The sequence below is a fragment of the Bombina bombina genome, chromosome 1 (assembly GCF_027579735.1).
Source record: "Bombina bombina isolate aBomBom1 chromosome 1, aBomBom1.pri, whole genome shotgun sequence".
Lineage (NCBI taxonomy): Eukaryota > Metazoa > Chordata > Amphibia > Anura > Bombinatoridae > Bombina > Bombina bombina.
Genome location: NC_069499.1, coordinates 1,042,741,674 through 1,042,759,623, shown reverse-complemented (window position 1 = coordinate 1,042,759,623; position 17,950 = coordinate 1,042,741,674). Strand labels below are relative to the sequence as shown.

Below are 17,950 nucleotides of genomic sequence, written 5' to 3'. Positions count from 1 at the left end.
TTTACCAAATTTTACAAGTTTGATACTTTTGCTTCTTCTGAGGCTATTTTTGGGAGAAAGGTTTTGCAAGCCGTGGTGCCTTCCATTTAGGTGACCTGATTTGCTCCCTCCCTTCATCCGTGTCCTAAAGCTTTGGTATTGGTTCCCACAAGTAAGGATGACGCCGTGGACCGGACACACCTATGTTGGAGAAAACAGAATTTATGTTTACCTGATAAATTTCTTTCTCCAACGGTGTGTCCGGTCCACGGCCCGCCCTGGTTTTTTTAATCAGGTCTGATATTTTATTTTCTTTAACTACAGTCACCACGGTACCATATGGTTTCTCCTATGCAAATATTCCTCCTTAACGTCGGTCGAATGACTGGGGTAGGCGGAGCCTAGGAGGGATCATGTGACCAGCTTTGCTGGGCTCTTTGCCATTTCCTGTTGGGGAAGAGAATATCCCACAAGTAAGGATGACGCCGTGGACCGGACACACCGTTGGAGAAAGAAATTTATCAGGTAAACATAAATTCTGTTTTTTCTTTCCCGTGTCCCAGTAAATCCAGTGAAAGCTCAAGCATTTCTGAATTGTGTTTCAGATCTAGAGTTGGCTGGAGTAATTATGCCAGTTCCAGTTCCGGAACAGGGGATGGGGTTTTATTCAAATCTCTTCATTGTACCAAAGAAGGAGAATTCCTTCAGACCAGTTCTGGATCTAAAATTATTGAATCGTTATGTAAGGATACCAACGTTCAAGATGGTAACTGTAAGGACTATATTGCCTTTTGTTCAGCAAGGGAATTATATGTCCACAATAGATTTACAGGATGCATATCTGCATATTCCGATTCATCCAGATCATTTTCAGTTCCTGAGATTCTCTTTTCTAGACAAGCATTACCAATTTGTGGCTCTACCGTTTGGCCTTGCTACAGCTCCAAGAATTTTCACAAAGATTCTCGGTGCCCTTCTGTCTGTAATCAGAGAACAGGGTATTGTGGTATTTCCTTATTTGGACGATATCTTGGTACTTGCTCAGTCTTTACATTTAGCAGAGTCTCATACGAATCGACTTGTGTTGTTTCTTCAAGATCATGGTTGGAGGATCAATTTACCAAAAAGTTCTTTGATTCCTCAAACAAGGGTAACCTTTCTGGATTTCCAGATAGATTCAGTGTCCATGACTCTGTCTTTAACAGACAAGAGACGTCTAAAATTGATTACAGCTTGTCGAAACCTTCAGTCACAATCATTCCCTTCGGTAGCCTTATGCATGGAAATTCTAGGTCTTATGACTGCTGCATCGGACGCGATCCCCTTTGCTCGTTTTCACATGCGACCTCTTCAGCTCTGTATGCTGAACCAATGGTGCAGGGATTACACGAAGATATCTCAATTAATATCTTTAAAACCGATTGTTCGACACTCTCTAACGTGGTGGACAGATCACCATCGTTTAATTCAGGGGGCTTCTTTTGTTCTTCCGACCTGGACTGTAATTTCAACAGATGCAAGTCTCACAGGTTGGGGAGCTGTGTGGGGATCTCTGACGGCACAGGGAGTTTGGGAATCTCAGGAGGTGAGATTACCGATCAATATTTTGGAACTCCGTGCAATTTTCAGAGCTCTTCAGTTTTGGCCTCTTCTGAAGAGAGAATCGTTCATTTGTTTTCAGACAGACAATGTCACAACTGTGGCATACATCAATCATCAAGGAGGGACTCACAGTCCTCTGGCTATGAAAGAAGTATCTCGAATTTTGGTTTGGGCGGAATCCAGCTCCTGTCTAATCTCTGCGGTTCATATCCCAGGTGTAGACAATTGGGAAGCGGATTATCTCAGTCGCCAAACGTTGCATCCGGGGCGAATGGTCTCTTCACCCAGAGGTATTTCTTCAGATTGTTCAAATGTGGGGGCTTCCAGAGATAGATCTGATGGCCTCTCATCTAAACAAGAAACTTCCCAGGTATCTGTCCAGATCCCGGGATCCTCAGGCGGAGGCAGTGGATGCATTATCACTTCCTTGGAAGTATCATCCTGCCTATATCTTTCCGCCTCTAGTTCTTCTTCCAAGAGTAATCTCCAAGATTCTGAGGGAATGCTCGTTTGTTCTGCTAATAGCTCCGGCATGGCCTCACAGGTTTTGGTATGCGGATCTTGTCCGGATGGCATCTTGCCAACCATGGACTCTTCCGTTAAGACCAGACCTTCTGTCGCAAGGTCCTTTTTTCCATCCGGATCTGAAATCCTTAAATTTAAAGGTATGGAGATTGAACGCTTGATTCTTAGTCAAAGAGGTTTCTCTGACTCTGTGATTGATACTATGTTACAGGCTCGTAAATCTGTATCTAGAGAGATATATTATAGAGTCTGGAAGACTTATATTTCTTGGTGTCTTACTCATCATTTTTCTTGGTATTTTAGAATTCCGAGAATATTACAATTTCTTCAGGATGGTTTAGATAAGGGTTTGTCCGCAAGTTCCTTGAAAGGACAAATCTCTGCTCTTTCTGTTCTTTTTCACAGAAAGATTGCTATTCTTCCTGATATTCATTGTTTTGTACAAGCTTTGGTTCGTATAAAACCTGTCATTCAGTCAATTTCTCCTCCATGGAGTTTGAATTTGGTTCTGGGAGCTCTTCAAGCATCTCCGTTTTGAACCTATGCATTCATTGGACATTAAATTGCTTTCTTGGAAAGTTTTGTTCCTTTTGGCCATCTCTTTTGCCAGAAGAGTTTCTGAATTATCTGCTCTTTCTTGTGAGTCTCCTTTTCTGATTTTTCATCAGGATAAGGCGGTGTTGCGAACTTCTTTTCAATTTTTACCTAAGGTTGTGAATTCCAACAACATTAGTAGAGAAATCGTGGTTCCTTCATTATGTCCTAATCCTAAGAATTCTAAGGAGAAATCGTTACATTCTTTGGATGTTGTTAGAGCTTTGAAATATTATGTTGAAGCTACTAAATCTTTCCGAAAGACTTCTAGTCTATTTGTCATCTTTTCTGGTTCTAGAAAAGGCCAGAAAGCTTCTGCCATTTCTTTGGCATCCTGGTTGAAATCTTTAATTCATCTTGCCTATGTTAAATCGGGTAAGACTCCGCCTCAGAGGATTACAGCTCATTCTACTAGGTCAGTTTCTACTTCCTGGGCGTTTAGGAATGAAGCTTCAGTTGATCAGATTGCAAAGCAGCGACTTGGTCCTCTTTGCATACTTTTACTAAATTCTACCATTTTGATGTATTCTCTTCTTCTGAAGCAGTTTTTGGTAGAAAGGTACTTCAGGCAGTGGTTTCGGTTTGAATCTTCTGCTTATGTTTTTCATTAAACTTTATTTTGGGTGTGGATTATTTTCAGCAGGAATTGGCTGTCTTTATTTTATCCCTCCCTCTCTAGTGACTCTTGTGTGGAAAGATCCACATCTTGGGTATTCATTATCCCATACGTCACTAGCTCATGGACTCTTGTTAATTACATGAAAGAAAACATAATTTATGTAAGAACTTACCTGATAAATTCATTTCTTTCATATTAACAAGAGTCCATGAGGCCCACCCTTTTTTGTGGTGGTTATGATTTTTTTGTATAAAGCACAATTATTCCAATTCCTTATTTTATATGCTTCGCACTTTTTTCTTATCACCCCACTTCTTGGCTATTCGTTAAACTGATTTGTGGGTGTGGTGAGGGGTGTATTTATAGGCATTTTAAGGTTTGGGAAACTTTGCCCCTCCTGGTAGGAATGTATATCCCATACGTCACTAGCTCATGGACTCTTGTTAATATGAAAGAAATGAATTTATCAGGTAAGTTCTTACATAAATTATGTTTTTTGTTTTCTGGGGAGACAGTGTAGCTCAGAACAGACTGATTGTTACTTGCTACAACACGAAAGGGGTAAAAAATCAACTTACAAGTGTTTTGCAACAGATTTCACTCTTTTTTTTTTTTACTTATGTGTATTGCAGTGGGTGGTGTATATATGGCCCGGTTTTATTAAGGTCAGAACCGGTAACTTTGATCTGCAGGCTGACGCTGGGGGATTGGATTAGGCTCTGTTATCTGCTTGGGGAGTTCTTACTCCGTGGATTACATTAAATGTGGCACAGTTTTAAGGGGGCACATTGGTATCGCAGTCGGGTCTACCCGACCTTAATATTGCCCATGCGGTTGTTTTTTTCTATGTTTTTTTTTTTCTTCCTATACCGCCCACGAAGGGCAGGGCTTAGTTCGCACTTTTAGTTGCGCACTTGCTTATACGGCTCCGACAGTACACGGAAGACTTAGGCAACAGTTATATTGGAGGCTCTGTTTTTTTCTATGTCCACTTGGCCTCAGCTGATCAAGATTACAAGCGGTCCTAGGCAGCAGTTCACGGAGGTCGTTGGTTGTGAGGTAGGCGCCACAGCAGAGCTGTGGCTTGGTGCAGGGGTTAGCTTGTCATAACATACAAAGGGCTATTGATAACCTTAGGGTTGAATAAGTTTGGTTATACAACTTCCTAATTTCTACTTGCATGTTTGCAGTAAAATTGCAGTAAAAATTTGCTTTTAAATTTTAAAGGCGCAGTACATATTTTGTCATTTATTTTTTACTATACCACGACCAATATTGCACTTTGTTTTTCTTTTTATCATGGCTGACCTACTAGTACATACTTGTTCTATGTGTTTAGCTGCCAATGTGGAACCCCCTCTTACATTTTGTCCCTCATGTACCGAGAGGGCTTTACAATTTAAAGGGCAAATCTTTTTCAAGGATAGTATATCTAATGATGCTACTCAGTTTGATGAGACTCAGGGTATGCGCAAACTTCTCCCCAAAACCCGCTCAAGCGCCATCAATTGCATCCACCTCATTTACTCTGCAGGATATGGTGGTAGTTATGTTATCCACTCTTACAGAGGTTTTGTCTAAGGTGCCAGTGTTGCAAGGCAAACGTAGCAGAAGAGAGAACCAGGTGGTCCAGGCTTTTCTGATTCTTTGATGGCGATCTCCGAAGTACACTCCCTGGGTTCTGAAGTGGGAGGTAGGGAAGCTCTATCTGACGGAATATTGTCTGAATCAGGAAGTACATTGCCCCAGACAGATTCAAACGTAATGTCATTCAGATTTAAACTCTAACATCTCCGTCTGTTGTTGCGGGAGGTTTTGCTGACTCTGGATGACTGTGACTCTATTGTGGTCCCACCAGAGAAATTGTGTAAGATGGACAAATATTTAGAGGTCCCTTATTATTCTGATGTTTTTCCAGTTCCTAAGAGAATTTCGGAAATTATTACACGGGAATGGGAAAGACCGGGTATTCCGTTCTCCAGTTCCTAAGGTGGAGGGAGCTATATCTACCCTGGCTAAGCGTACGGCTATCCCCATTGAGGACAGTTGTGCTTTCAAAGACCCTATGGACAAGAAGTTGGAGGGTCTTCTAAAAAACATAATTTATGCTTACCTGATAAATTTATTTCTCTTGTAGTGTATCCAGTCCACGGATCATCCATTACTTATGGGATATTCTCCTTCCCAACAGGAAGTTGCAAGAGGATCACCCACAGCAGAGTTGCTATATAGCTCCTCCCCTAACTGCCATATCCAGTCATTCGACCGAAACAAACAGAGAAAGGAGAAACCATAGGGTGCAGTGGTGACTGTAGTTTAATTACATTTTAGACCTGCCTTAAAATGACAGGGCGGGCCGTGGACTGGATACACTACAAGAGAAATAAATTTATCAGGTAAGCATAAATTATGTTTTCTCTTGTTAAGTGTATCCAGTCCACGGATCATCCATTACTTATGGGATACCAATACCAAAGCTAAAGTACACGGATGATGGGAGGGACAAGGCAGGGATTAAGCGGAAGGAACCACTGCCTGAAGAACCTTTCTCCCAAAAACAGCCTCCGAAGAAGCAAAAGTATCAAATTTGTAAAATTTTGAAAAAGTGTGAAGCGAAGACCAAGTCGCGGCCTTGCAAATCTGTTCAACAGAGGCCTCATTTTTAAAGGCCCAGGTGGAAGCCACAGCTCTAGTAGAATGAGCTGTAATTCTTTCAGGGGGCTGCTGTCCAGCAGTCTCATAGGCTAGGCGTATAATACTCCGAAGCCAAAAGGAAAGAGAGGTTGCTGAAGCTTTTTGACCTCTCCTCTGTCCAGAATAAACGACAAACAGGGAAGATGTTTGATGAAAATCTTTAGTAGCTTGTAAGTAAAACTTCAAGGCACGGACTACGTCCAGATTATGTAAAAGACGTTCCTTCTTTGAAGAAGGATTAGGACACAATGATGGAACAACAATCTCTTGATTGATATTCTTGTTAGAAACCACCTTAGGTAAAAACCCAGGTTTGGTACGCAGAACTACCTTATCTGCATGAAAAATCAGATAAGGAGAATCACATTGTAAGGCAGATAGCTCAGAGACTCTCCGAGCCGAGGAAAAAGCCATCAAAAACAGAACTTTCCAAGATAAAAGCTTAATATCAATGGAATGAAGGGGTTCAAACGGAACTCCTTGAAGAACTTTAAGAACCAAGTTTAAGCTCCATGGGGGAGCAACAGGTTTAAACACAGGCTTAATTCTAACAAAAACCTGACAAAATGCCTGGACGTCTGGAACTTCTGCCAGACGCTTGTGCAAAAGAATAGACAGAGCAGAAATCAGTCCCTTTAAGGAACTAGCTGATAATCCTTTGTCCAAACCCTCTTGGAGAAAGGACAATATCCTAGGAATCCTAACCTTACTCCATGAGTAATTCTTGGATTCACACCAGTAAAGAAATGTACGCCATATCTTGTGATAGATTTTCCTGGTAACAGGCTTTCGTGCCTGTATTAAGGTATCAATGACTGACTCGGAGAAGCCACGCTTTGATAGAATCAAGCGTTCAATCTCCATGCAGTCAGTCTCAGAGAAATTAGATTTGGATGATTGAAAGGACCTTGTATTAGAAGGTCCTGTCTTAGAGGCAGAGTCCATGGTGGAAAGGATGACATGTCCTCTAGGTCTGCATACCAGGTCCTGCGTGGCCACGTAGGCGCTATTAGAATCACAGATGCTCTCTCCTGTTTGATTTTGGCAATCAGTCGAGGGAGCAGAGGAAACGGTGGAAACACATAAGCCAGGTTGAAGAACCAAGGCGCTGCTAGAGCATCTATCAGCGTCGCTTCTGGGTCCCTGGACCTGGATCCGTAACAAGGAAGCTTGGCGTTCTGGCGAGACGCCATGAGATCCAACTCTGGTTTGCCCCAACGATGAATCAGTTGAGCAAACACCTCCGGATGGAGTTCCCACTCCCCCGGGTGAAAAGTCTGACGACTTAGAAAATCCGCCTCCCAGTTCTCCACACCTGGGATATGGATTGCTGACAGGTGGCAAGAGTGAGTCTCTGCCCAGCGAATTATTTTTGAGACTTCTAACATCGCTAGGGAACTCCTGGTTCCCCCTTGATGGTTGATGTAAGCCACAGTCGTGATATTGTCCGACTGAAATCTGATGAACCTCAGTGTTGCTAACTGAGGCCAAGCCAGAAGAGCATTGAATATTGCTCTTAACTCCAGAATATGTATCGGAAGGAGTTTCTCCTCCTGAGTCCACGATCCCTGTGCCTTCAGGGAGTTCCAGACTGCACCCCAACCTAGAAGGCTGGCATCTGTTGTTACAATTGTCCAATCTGGCCTGTGAAAGGTCATACCCTCGGACAGGTGGACCCGAGACAACCACCAGAGAAGAGAATCTCTGGTCTCTTGATCCAGATTTAGCAGAGGGGACAAATCTGTGTAATCCCCATTCCACTGACTTAGCATGCATAATTGCAGCGGTCTGAGATTTAGGCGCGCAAATGGCACTATGTCCATTGCCGCTACCATTAAGCCGATCACCTCCATACACTGAGCCACCGAAGGGCGCGGAATGGAATGAAGAATACGGCAAGCATTTAGAAGCTTTGATAACCTGGACTCCGTCAGGTAAATTTTCATCTCTACAGAATCTATAAGAGTCTCTAAGAAGGAGACTCTTGTGAGTGGGGATAGAGAACTCTTTTCCTCGTTCACTTTCCACCCGTGCGATCTCAGAAAAGCCAGAACTATCTCTGTATGAGACTTGGCAATTTGAAAGCTTGACGCCTGTATCAGGATGTCGTCTAGATACGGAGCCACCGCTATGCCTCGCGGTCTTAGAACCGCCAGAAGTGAGCCCAGAACCTTCGTAAAGATTCTCGGGGCTGTAGCCAACCCGAAGGGAAGAGCTACAAATTGGTAATGCCTGTCTAGAAAGGCAAACCTTAGGAACCGATGATGATCTTTGTGAATTGGTATGTGAAGGTAGGAATCCTTTAAGTCCACTGTGGTCATGTACTGACCCTCTTGGATCATGGGTAGGATGGTCCGAATCATTTCCATTTTGAAAGATGGAACTCTGAGGAATTTGTTTAAGATATTTAGATCCAAAATTGGTCTGAAGGTTCCCTCTTTTTTGGGAACCACAAACAGATTTGAATAAAAACCCTGTCCTTGTTCCGTCCGCGGAACTGGATGGATCACTCCCATTACTAGGAGGTCTTGCACACAGCGTAGGAATGCCTCTTTCTTTATCTGATTTGCAGATAACCTTGAAAGATGAAATCTCCCTTGTGGAGGGGAAGCTTTGAAGTCCAGAAGATATCCCTGAGATATGATCTCCAACGACCAGGGATCCTGAACATCTCTTGCCCACGCCTGGGCGAAGAGAAAAAGTCTGCCCCCTACTAGATCCGTCGCCGGATAGGGGGCCGTTCCTTCATGCTGTCTTAGAGGCAGCAGCAGGCTTTCTGGCCTGCTTGCCTTTGTTCCAGGACTGGTTAGGTTTCCAGGCCTGCTTAGATTGAGCAAAAGTTCCCTCTTGTCTTGAAGCGGAGGAAGTTGATGCTGCACCTGCCTTGGAATTTCGAAAGGCACGAAAATTAGACTGTTTGGCCCTGTCCTGAGGAAGGGTATGACCCTTGCCTCCAGTAATGTCAGCAATAATTTCTTTCAAATCAGGCCCGAATAAGGTCTGCCCCTTGAAAGGAATGTTGAGTAATTTAGACTTTGAAGTCACATCAGCTGACCAGGATTTGAGCCATAGCGCCCTACGCGCCTGGATGGCGAATCCGGAATTCTTAGCCGTTAGTTTAGTCAAATGAACAATGGCATCAGAAACAAATGAGTTAGCTAGCTTAAGAGTTCTAAGCTTGTCAACAATTTCAGTCAATGGAGCTGTATGGATGGCCTCTTCCAGGGCCTCAAACCAGAATGCCGCCGCAGCAGTGACAGGCGCAATGCATGCAAGGGGCTGTAAAATAAAACCTTGTTGAATAAACATTTTGTTAAGGTAACCCTCTAAAAAATTTTTTTATTGAGAATCAATTTGAGGCACATATACAAAGTATGGCAATAATATCAACTCAAATACAAATTTTCCACATATACAATCTCAAATGGAGAACCAACGAGGATTTGTACTAAGTAAGCTACACAAGAGTACATAACAATGCATGCAAGTAGAATTGAACAGTTAGTGTGCCTAACAAACTGTAGACCCTCTGAATGAGGCCACTCTTTGAGGCCATTCTTGGGTCTCCCAGTACAACATTGTGGTGTCACAAAGGGTAGTCATAGACAAAAAGGGGCCACTCTTGGGCCTCACATGGTGAATCTCAGTTTTTCATTTTTTTAACGCAAATCATGAAACTTTTCTTTTAAGGGTTCATGTAATAAGTTATAACACACAAATTGTACTCATAGACCCTTAGTGAGAATAGATGAATGGAATAACAAAGTAAAAAGACGGACACTATAATATGGACAGGTAACTGGGCTACTAAAACTTGGTAAAATAATGGGAATTGAATATGGGGTGGAGTCTACAATATATATGGCTAATTCCAAGAAGTTAACTGGGTTCTACCAGCCCTTCTGATATAATCTGACAATACGTGAAAAGGGGGAATACATTACTAAGTACTTGTGTGTGAGGTCATCAAATTAATGAAAGTTCAATATAAGTAGAAGTAGGAGTTATATTTACTGCTGATAGGAGACAACACCTATGAAAAAGTTCAACATATTAATATAATAACTATGTATAATATCATTTCACAATAAATCAGAGTGTAACTTAATCCTGTCATAGAAGCATGGGCCCTATGCAACACAACAGGAAGTTGAATAGCATAATCTAGGAAACTCCTATCTATTTTAATAGGCCATCACATCTGAGTAGGTACTAAGACTCTTGATAGGGCTTTGAGGATCATAAAATATATATGTATACTGTAAACTGTAGAGATATAAAAAAATCTATAAATCTAACTGGACCCTATGCTTAGTGATCAAGCTATAATTTGGACTAAGGATAGAGAGACACAGGGCCCAGCATACTTACAACAGGCCAAATAACATTAGGAAAACAACCTAGGAGTTAGAAGGGATCAATAAAGGGTAAACAATCTTGGGTAGTCTATGCTATATAACTCCATCTGACCAAGTCTAAAACAATAGACTCGTTAGCTGACAGTTCCATAAGCAAGACAGGTTAAACATAATGTATGATCTCCCCTTACCGCAGTATAACTTGTTCCTATAATCTTACTATAAGTGATGGGTCTGAGCGTAGAGACATGTGACAACATGTTTAACATACTTATTGAAACATACACATACAACCTCATAAACCGTGAACGTGATCAAACTAGGTGAAATAGGGATGTGGCAACATAAGACAATGTTCAACAGTAAAATACCACAATTGTAGCATATGTATTGTAGATTTCAGCAATCCCCTTTTTTTAAAAACAATCAGGATACTGTAATATAAAATCATAAGCAAGAGCGTATGCCTGCATCAAACAGTTTATAAGTCCACAGATCGATAAAGGAGAGCATGGGCTGGGGATATTGAAGGTTTGTAAGCTCACGCTCCCCATAAAAGAATTATCTTAGGAAACAACAGTCACCCTACTCCGGTTTTTAAAGGGTAGATAGAAACTAGATACATAACCCAGTGTAAGATCCAAGCCTTTGTGCTGCGGTAAAAACTAGATGTCATATAGTGAGCAGAGGCACTGGGACTCCCCCAAATAAACTGTTTCGGCATTCGTGGTAAGTACAGAGTTACATCTGCGTAGTCCTCAAAGTGCCGCTTTGCTGTTGAGGAATATATAAGCATATGCTCTTGATCGCGGTCGGTCACCCCCGCTAAGCCGCTCCCGCAATCAGTCCCCTTCGAGATCGCAGATGTCTCCAACCTCACCCCTCTCTCCACACGATGCACCATCGGCCAATTCCCAGGCTCTCTCACCGGACCGCCAACCATAGAGGGCATCCCAGCGGTAGGTGTCAACTGTATGTGGTCATTGACTTGGGCATCTTCTTGCGGTACATCTTTTCCATCTGGTTCACGGTATCAGTGGTAGCAGAAAGTAACAGAACCGGAGTAAGCAATACTTCAATGTCTATACGGAAGCTGTTAAAGTACTCCCCCATGTTGAAGCATAGCTCGTCTAGGGTCAAATAATTTTCTGTTGCCATGTTAGTATTTAAGGATGTCGTTTTCAAATGCTTGAAGCTCAATAGCCCAAATTACCATTCAGTAAAAGTTATTATGGAAAATACAGCTCGATTTGGCTGCTATACCCAGATTTACCTGGGGGGGTTAGATGAAGGCCTCAAACGCATACGCGTTGCCACTGCAGGTTCACCGTTCCGGTACCTCTGCACTTGAGTGGATGACTTTTAAGTAGATCTAAATGTTCATTAGATTGTTATAGATAGTCTCACACAAATCTTGGTCGTGGATGTAGGGTCTATACACTGATGAGCAACGGATTTATCAGTGAGTCCTCAGAGTGCAAAAGTAAGTCGGCCATCTTGGTCGCTGCCCGGAAGCATCCCCCAACCCTCTAATTTTTTATCCATTGGATCTGAAAAAGCACAACTGTCCTCAACCGGGATAGTGTTACGCTTTGCTAAAGTAGAAACTGCTCCCTCCACCTTAGGGACAGTCTGCCATAAGTCCTGTGTAGTGGCATCTATTGGAAACATTTTTCTAAATATAGGAGGTGGGGAAAAGGGCACTCCTTACTAATAATTTCTGTAAGCCTTTTAGGTATTGGAAAAACATCAGTACTCACCGGCACTGCATAGTATTTATCCAGCCTACACAATTTCTCTGGCACTGCAATTGTGTCACAGTCATTCAGAGCAGCTAATACCTCCCCAAGCAATACACGGAGGTTCTCAAGCTTAAATTTAAAATTAGAAATCTCTGAATCAGGTCTCCCCGAATCAGAGACGTCACCCACAGACTGAAGCTCTCCGTCCTCAGGTTCTACACATAGTGACGCAGTATCAGACATGGCTCTTACAGCATCTACGCGTTCTGTATCTCGTCTAACCCCAGAGCTATCGCGCTTGCCTCTCAATTCAGGCAATCTGGATAATACCTCTGACAGGGTATTATTCATGATTGCAGCCATGTCCTGCAAAGTAATCGCTATGGGCGTCCCTGATGTACTTGGCGCCATATTAGCGTGCGTCCCTTGAGCGGGAGGCGAAGGGTCCGACACGTGGGGAGAATTAGTCGGCATAACTTCCCCCTCGACAGACCCCTCTGGTGACAATTCTTTTATAGATAAAGACTGATCTTTACTGTTTAAGGTGAAATCAATACATTTAGTACACATTCTCCTATGGGGCTCCACCATGGCTTTTAAACATAATGAACAAGTATCCTCTGTTTCAGACATGTTTGTACAGACTAGCAATGAGACTAGCAAGCTTGGAAAACACTTTAAAGCAAGTTAACAAGCAATATAAAAAACGTTACTGTGCCTTTAAGAGAAACAAATTTTGACAAAATTTGAAATAACAGTGAAAAAAGGCAGTTACACTAACAAAAAATTTACAGTGTATGTAACAAGTCAGCAGAGCATTGCACCCACTTGCAAATGGATGATTAACCCCTTAATAACAAAAACAGAATAATAAATGACAAAAACGTTTTTTAAACAGTCACAACAACTGCCACAGTCTACTGTGATTGTTACCCTCCTCAAACACGACTTTGAAGCCTTTTGAGCCCTTCAGAGATGTCCTGTATCATGCAGAGGGAAGCTGAATGTCTCTGTCAGTATTTTTAGCTGCACAGAAAAGCACTAAAATAGGCCCTTCCCACTCATATTGCAACAGTGGAAAGCTTCAGGAAACTGTCTCTAGGCAGAAATCAAACCAGCCATGTGGAAAAAAATCTAGGCCCCAATAAGTTTTGTCACCAAACATATATAAAAACGATTAACATGCCAGCAAACGTTTTATATTACATTTTTATAAGAGTATGCATCTATTAATAAGCCTGATACCAGTAGCTATCACTGCATTTAAAGGGACACTGTACCCAAAATTTTTCTTTCGTGATTCACATTGAGCATGAAATTTTAGCAACTTTCTAAAGTATAATACGCTTAGCTTATGAGACTGCTGGCCAGCAGCCTCCTGAAAGGATTACAGCTCATTCCACTAGAGCGGTAGCTTCCACATGGGCTTTTAAGAATGAGGCTTCTGTTGAACAGATTTGTAAGGCGGCGACTTGGTCTTCGCTTCATACTTTTTCTAAATTCTACAAATTCAATACTTTTGCTTCTTCGGAGGCTATTTTTGGAAGAAAGGTCTTACAGGCAGTGGTGCCTTCCATTTAAGCGCCTGCCTTGTCCCTCCCTTCATCAGTGTCCTATAGCTTTGGTATTGGTATCCTACAAGTAATGGATGAATCCGTGGACTGGATACACCTTACAAGAGAAAACAAAATGTATGCTTACCTGATAAATTTATTTCTCTTGTGGTGTATCCAGTCCACGGCCCGCCCTGTCATTTTAAGGCAGGTGTTTTTTATTTTTAAACTACAGTCACCACTGCACCCTATAGTTTCTCCTTTCTCTTGATTGTCTTTGGTCGAATGACTGGGAGTGGCAGTTATGGGAGGAGCTATATAGACAGCTCTGCTGTGGGTGTCCTCTTGCAGCTTCCTGTTGGGAAGGAGAATATCCCACAAGTAATGGATGAATCCGTGGACTGGATACACCACAAAAGAAATAAATTTATCAGGTAAGCATAAATTTTGTTTTTACTGCTCCTTTTGTATTGCTCTTTTTTTCTTTTCCTATCTTCTTCTATTCTGGCTTGGCTATTAGTTTCCAGTAAGGTGTGTGGGGTTTTAAGGGCTCTTGGAGTTTTGGAATCTTTACCTCCTACAAGTGGGCAGCAGAATAATTCCCAGGAGTAAAGGATCGTGGACTCTCACCACCATGAAATAAATTTATCAAGTAGGCATAAATTATATTTTCTCAACTTTTGTATGTTTATTTTATAACATGTTTGCTTTGAAGAAGAGGCATGCTATTTTTTGCAAACACAAATTCACAGTTTTGTGAACTAAAAAACCAAGCATCTGTGATATCTTCTAGATAGAAAAAATGCCCACAATAATGTTACAGAAACCTCTAGGAGAGCATAACATTGTGAATCGATATATAGAATTAAAGGGACAGTCAACTCCAAAATATTTGATGTTTAAAATTACCCATTCCCCAGTTTTGCATAACCAACATGTTTATATTAATATACTTTTTACCTCTGTGATTACCTTGTATCTAAGCCTCTTCTGACAGCTCCCTGATCACATGACTTTTTATTTATTATCTATTGACTTTCTTTTTAGCCAATTAGTGCTGTGTTGTGCACAACTTCACGGGCGTGAGCACAATGTTATCTATATGGCCCACATGAACTCATCTGAAGGCTCAGATGACGGTTAGCATTTTTTAGCAATAAAGTATTTTTTCAATTAAGGAATGTACATTGTTTTGTTTTTTTTAGACATAATGCTACTGCACATTTAATAGACTACAGTATGGTGTAAATAAAACTTTTATATGCACTGGGAAACAAAAACAATTGTGTGACTCACTTTATTGCGGTGGTCTGGAACCATACCCGCAATATCTTCGAGGTACGCCTGTATATATTTTTAAAGTAGACATCTCAAGGTATTGATCTAGGCCCATTTTGGTATATTTGATGCCACTATTCGGCTGCAAAATACGATCATATGAGAAAAAAAAAAGCATTAACTTTTTTGCAAACTTGGTTTCTCACTAAAATTCCTTAGACATAACTACTGCAATCATAAGACAAATGGTTGTAAAAGCTTCTCTGTGGTCCCCTTTGTTCAGAAACGGCAGACATGCATGGATTTGCCATTGGTTTTTGGCAATTTGAAGGCACCAATTGCAAGATGCACCACACTTTTGAAATTCTTGGCAGTGAAGGGGTTAATCAGCGTGTTAGGTTAATATTTGCTCTAGTCTAGGCATTACCCTCCCACCCCCTGATCACTCCCAAACAGTTTTCTTCCATCCCCAAAACTAATATAACAAGTCCTACAACTTTATCCATTTAAAGGGACACTCAAGTCAAAATAAACTTTTATGATTCAGAAAGAGCAGGCAGTATTAAGACACTTTCCAACTTACTTTGAATATAAAAATACTGTGCAAAATTTGATAATCACACTTTCTAAAGAACATGATCTTACCTGAGCATGTGCACAGGGTATAGGTTTACTAGTCTGTGATTGGCTGATGTCTGTCACATGACACAAGGGGCCGGAAAATGGGGGGGGGGGAATTGTCAGATATAAAAAAAATGACAGCTTATTGGAAATTAAGAGTAGGTGTTAAATCATTGTCTTTTTATTATGCACATATTAATTATGCAATTCTACTGCATTGAGTGATCCTTTAAGCAAGTGAACAGATTTTATCTTAAGTTATTGACTTTCAAGATATTAGTAGTAGTTTTATACTTGACTGTGTTTCAGAGTTAAAAGCTCATGTTTTCCTCCCTGTTTCATCTAATAAATATTTTGAATATCAACTCAGGGATTTATTAAAAATAAAAAAAAATCTTACTGTCTACATATGCTACCGTCTCCTTTACTCAAACTTAATGGGATGAGAATCCTGAAGTATCAAATGGTCCTTGTTTGCTATCTCAGCTCAGTGCAGAAAAAACAAATATTGAGGGGATCACTTTATATAAAAATATGTGCAGTGTTCTTGGTCCTGCAGCATTTCCAGAATAAAAAACATTTGAGCCTGTGCAACATGTTTCTGATGACGCAAACTTGGAAATATATGATAAAAGTATATGTATTTATGTAGTATTCATCAATGCTTGACAAATCCCTGAGCCAAACATATTTTCTTCTTGCACCTAATAAGTGTTATATAAGCGTTTGAACCCCAGTGGTGATACGTAATGTACTAAATCTCATTTTTCCATGCTTCACTTTATTCAGTTAACTTGGACATTACTTGTACAGTTAAATAAATTTGGTTTGATGCATAGCTATTATTATAACTTTCATCGTAAACCACATTTTCTATTTAGTATCTCTCAAACATTTTCCTGACTTTGTTGGATGCCATTGTATTTATGTAAATTCTGTCATGTTCTTTGCACTTCTTGTATATATCCTTAATTCAAATTGTGTGGCACCCACTCGTGTGCAAACAAGTTTAGAGGGGGTTTAGTTGCCCAGAATCTGCTACTTGAGTAAAGAAGCTTATTATTATTGCTAATGCACATTCATTTTGTTTTGTCCAATAGTAACTATCTACATGGGTCAATAAGGCATGTTCCATCTATGGACTCCATATCAAGCTCAGTGGAAGCTCTACATATTCGTTCACCTTCAGCAGTAATGTTTGACGCGATGTTTCAGGTAAATGTGCAGTATATTACGACTTACCTGTTAAAAATGTTGTTGCTGCAGTGGCCATGTGAAATGCCTTATTCGTGAAGTATTGTATTAAATTGATATTAAACCCAAATTTTTTTCTTTAACGATTCAGATAGAGCATGCAATTTTAAGCAACTTGTAGCCACTAATCAGCAAGCGCTACCCAGGGTGCTGAACCAAAAATGGGCCGGCTCCTTAGCTTACATTACTGTTTTTTCAAATAAGAATACCAAGAGAACGAACAAAAAGGTATAACAGGAGTAAATTAGAAAGTTGCTTAAAATTGTATGCTCTATCTGAATCATGAAAGAAAATATTTTGTATTTAGTATCCCTTAAATACAGAAAGTACATTTTAAGTTCATGTAAATATTTAGAAGTACCTTTTTCTTGCATGGATAAGGAAATAGCTCAAAACATTTGTTAGTGTCATTTAACATGTCATTTCTTTTCTTGATACCAAATGCCCAACATTTGAAAATCTGAACTTTGATTACCTTTTCCCTGCTGTACCTTTCTGAGCTTCCACTCACTATTTATAATAATTACAGGACAGAGAGAAATCAAGTCTCACACTGTCAGTAGGGGGCGTACAATGCAAAAAGGATAAAAAAAAACTATTTGCAATGTATGATCTATATAGATCATAAACTTTCACTAAATAATAAAAAATTCAAATTGGATACAAATAGTGTAAAAGTAAACACCAGGTGAGGATAACAGATAAAGTCCCCAAAGTCTAAAATTATCGTGATTTGAATATCCTGGAAGTGATGTTCAATGGTATAATGCTTCCGATTATTAGATCTTGCACGGGCTGCACTCTCCCTTCTCCTTCCCCGAGTGGTAATTCTAAACAAGATCAAACAAAAAGAAGCGCCATTTGTGCATATCAAATGGGTCTAAAAGACAAGATGATAACAGGAGCACAGGGTACTCACATTTGTGAAGAGCACACCAGGCTGCTTTTGGGTGCAGGCTGGTTATCACAGCCAACCAACTAGCTGATCTCCGGTGCTTGAGCTGGGTCACAAGTTCCAGGAAATAGAGACGGTCCGTCTCATATGGTAGCAAAATGCTTAAAGAAAGGTTCAGGTTATGGCATCTTATAAAATCATTTACTGTATCAAACAAACAGCTGAATAAAACCAAA

General features: G+C 40.7%; 1 protein-coding gene across 1 annotated transcript in view; it reads left to right on the top strand.

Moving 5' to 3' along the window:
- Window positions 1-17,950, top strand: part of LOC128662824 (protein MTSS 1) — a 734,156-nt gene that overhangs the window by 589,094 nt on the left and 127,112 nt on the right. The window contains exon 6 of the mRNA XM_053716804.1: window positions 16,666-16,780. Coding sequence (XP_053572779.1) covers window positions 16,666-16,780 — 115 coding nt within the window. The remainder of the gene's footprint in view (window positions 1-16,665; window positions 16,781-17,950) is intronic.